Raw genomic sequence first — 1934 nt, 5'->3', positions numbered from 1 at the left:
CAAAAAAACATATCTCTAGCTTAAACTGACAGATTTAGATTGGGATTTTTTTATTATTTTAATTAGATATCTCTAGGGGGTTTTAATATCTTAAGTTCTGAGAACATGGTAACTAACCACATTCTGGGTAAGTTCTAGTTGACATTAAGGGCATGGTCTCTTGCAAACATTCCTTGCATTCTGGGTAAGTTCTATTTGACATTAAGGGAATGGTCTCTTGGAAACATTCCTTGCACATCACGGGAACATTCCTATGAGACTCTTAAGGGGAATGTTCTCTAAAGTTGTGGGAACAGCTAGCTTAGCTCGCAGTACTCACGACTGGCCTTGTTTGTTGTGATTGAATGGCAAAGACAACCACATCAAACCCCCAAGACAACACTCGTTTGCTTCAGTCATGGCCGCTATCATTTCTTAACGAGCCCTGATAAAAGAACCAAGCCAAATGAAGCAGTCACCTCCTCCTTTCTTTCTCGGTCTATTTGTCATTCCCCAAATCAGTGTGTAGCAGGCTGAACCACAGACCTACTGATGGCCTGGCTTTACTGCAGTCGATCCAAAGAAGGGTCTCGCAAATGATTCCCGCTCGTACATCATCAGCCTACATGGCTATACAACCTAAGTAGCTTTAAACTTTCCAGCTGCGTCTGTTGTTTTGGCTTCATATTTGGCCAGGAATCCCAGGAGTACTAGAACGGCTTGCACAACTCTTTCCATTGGACCATTAAAAATGGGAGCATTTGGGCTGTGAACAGGAAATGCATCATCCCAACTTTCCACTGTGCATTCTAATCCTGAACGATATGTTCTAGAAGGATTTAAAGAGAGGGCACGGGTAGTTTTCACAGAGCTGATATCTTCTGAACTAACTACTAAATACAACGTTTTAGTAGGACTGCTTGTCAAGTTTGGGGCTAAGATCTAACACAAACGACAGTAAATACTATATAATAATATGCCATTTAGCAGACGCTTTTATCCAAAGCGACTTACAGTCATGCATGCATACATTTTTTACGTACGGGTGGTCCCGGGGATCGAACCCACTACCCTGGCGTCACAAGTGCCGCGCTCTATCAACTTGAGCTACAGAGGACCAAGTAGGTAATGAGACTGTCAGGACCTAGCCTCCAGTCAATTCACACACACACACACACACACACACACACACTACACTACATTACCCGGTAAGGGGTCTCCGGCTGTGTTGACCTGTACGAAGACAGGCTCACTCTCCAGACTGTCCTCTACTGCGTAGATGCTGATGTTGTAGAGCAGGCCGGGTCGAAGGTCGCTCAAGGTCACAGAGGTCGCCGTGTCTGGCAGGGTCAGCTCCGTTGCAGCGCCGTTGTTGCTCCCCTCTACGGACGGGGTGTAGATCACACGGTAGCCTATAGGAGAAGAGATACATTAGAAATAATTTTAAAACAGGAAGAGAAAAAAAAGGGTACATTTCTTGACGAAAACGTGCGCTTGCTTCAGCTGTCTTTTTACGGTAGTGGTGAACAGACACGTTTATCACTCATTACCTTCCCTACATGGAGATGTCTGTCAATTCAATAAAAGGTTTTTTAATACCTTTATATAAAACATTTTTTTTAAACATTGTAAAGTGGTTATCCCACTGGCTATAAGGTGAATGCACCAATTTGTAAGTCGCTCTGGATAAGAGCGTCTGCTAAATGACGTAAATGTAAATGTAATTCGCCGACAGATAATGATCGGCTATGAAAAGCCAACTGAGAGACCTGAGCCCTAGGACCATACGTCGGGACTACCGGCCGTGGTGACTCCTTGCTGTCCCCAGTCCGCCTGGCCTTGCTGCTATTCCAGTTTCAACTGTTCTGCCTGCGGTTATGGAACCCCTACCTGTCCCAGACCTGCTGTTTTCAACTCTTAATGATCGGCTATGAAAAGCCAACTGAGATTTATTC

At 44.4% G+C, this 1934-nt stretch overlaps 1 protein-coding gene across 1 annotated transcript in view; it reads right to left on the bottom strand.

Annotated features, from left to right (window-relative positions):
• Positions 1-1170: 1170 nt before the first annotated feature.
• The window catches only part of LOC311128782 (fibronectin-like), a gene marked incomplete at both ends in the record, with an annotated part of 25522 nt that continues 24758 nt past the window's right edge, over positions 1171-1934 (bottom strand). Inside the window, one exon of the mRNA XM_084161024.1 lies at positions 1171-1391. Within this exon, the coding sequence (XP_084017150.1) occupies positions 1171-1391 (221 nt within the window). The remainder of the gene's footprint in view (positions 1392-1934) is intronic.

The sequence above is a fragment of the Coregonus lavaretus genome (genome assembly GCF_964263955.1).
Source record: "Coregonus lavaretus genome assembly, chromosome: 5".
NCBI lineage: Eukaryota > Metazoa > Chordata > Actinopteri > Salmoniformes > Salmonidae > Coregonus > Coregonus lavaretus.
Note: the sequence above shows the minus strand (reverse complement) of the source record. Positions and strands in the feature narration are given on the sequence as shown.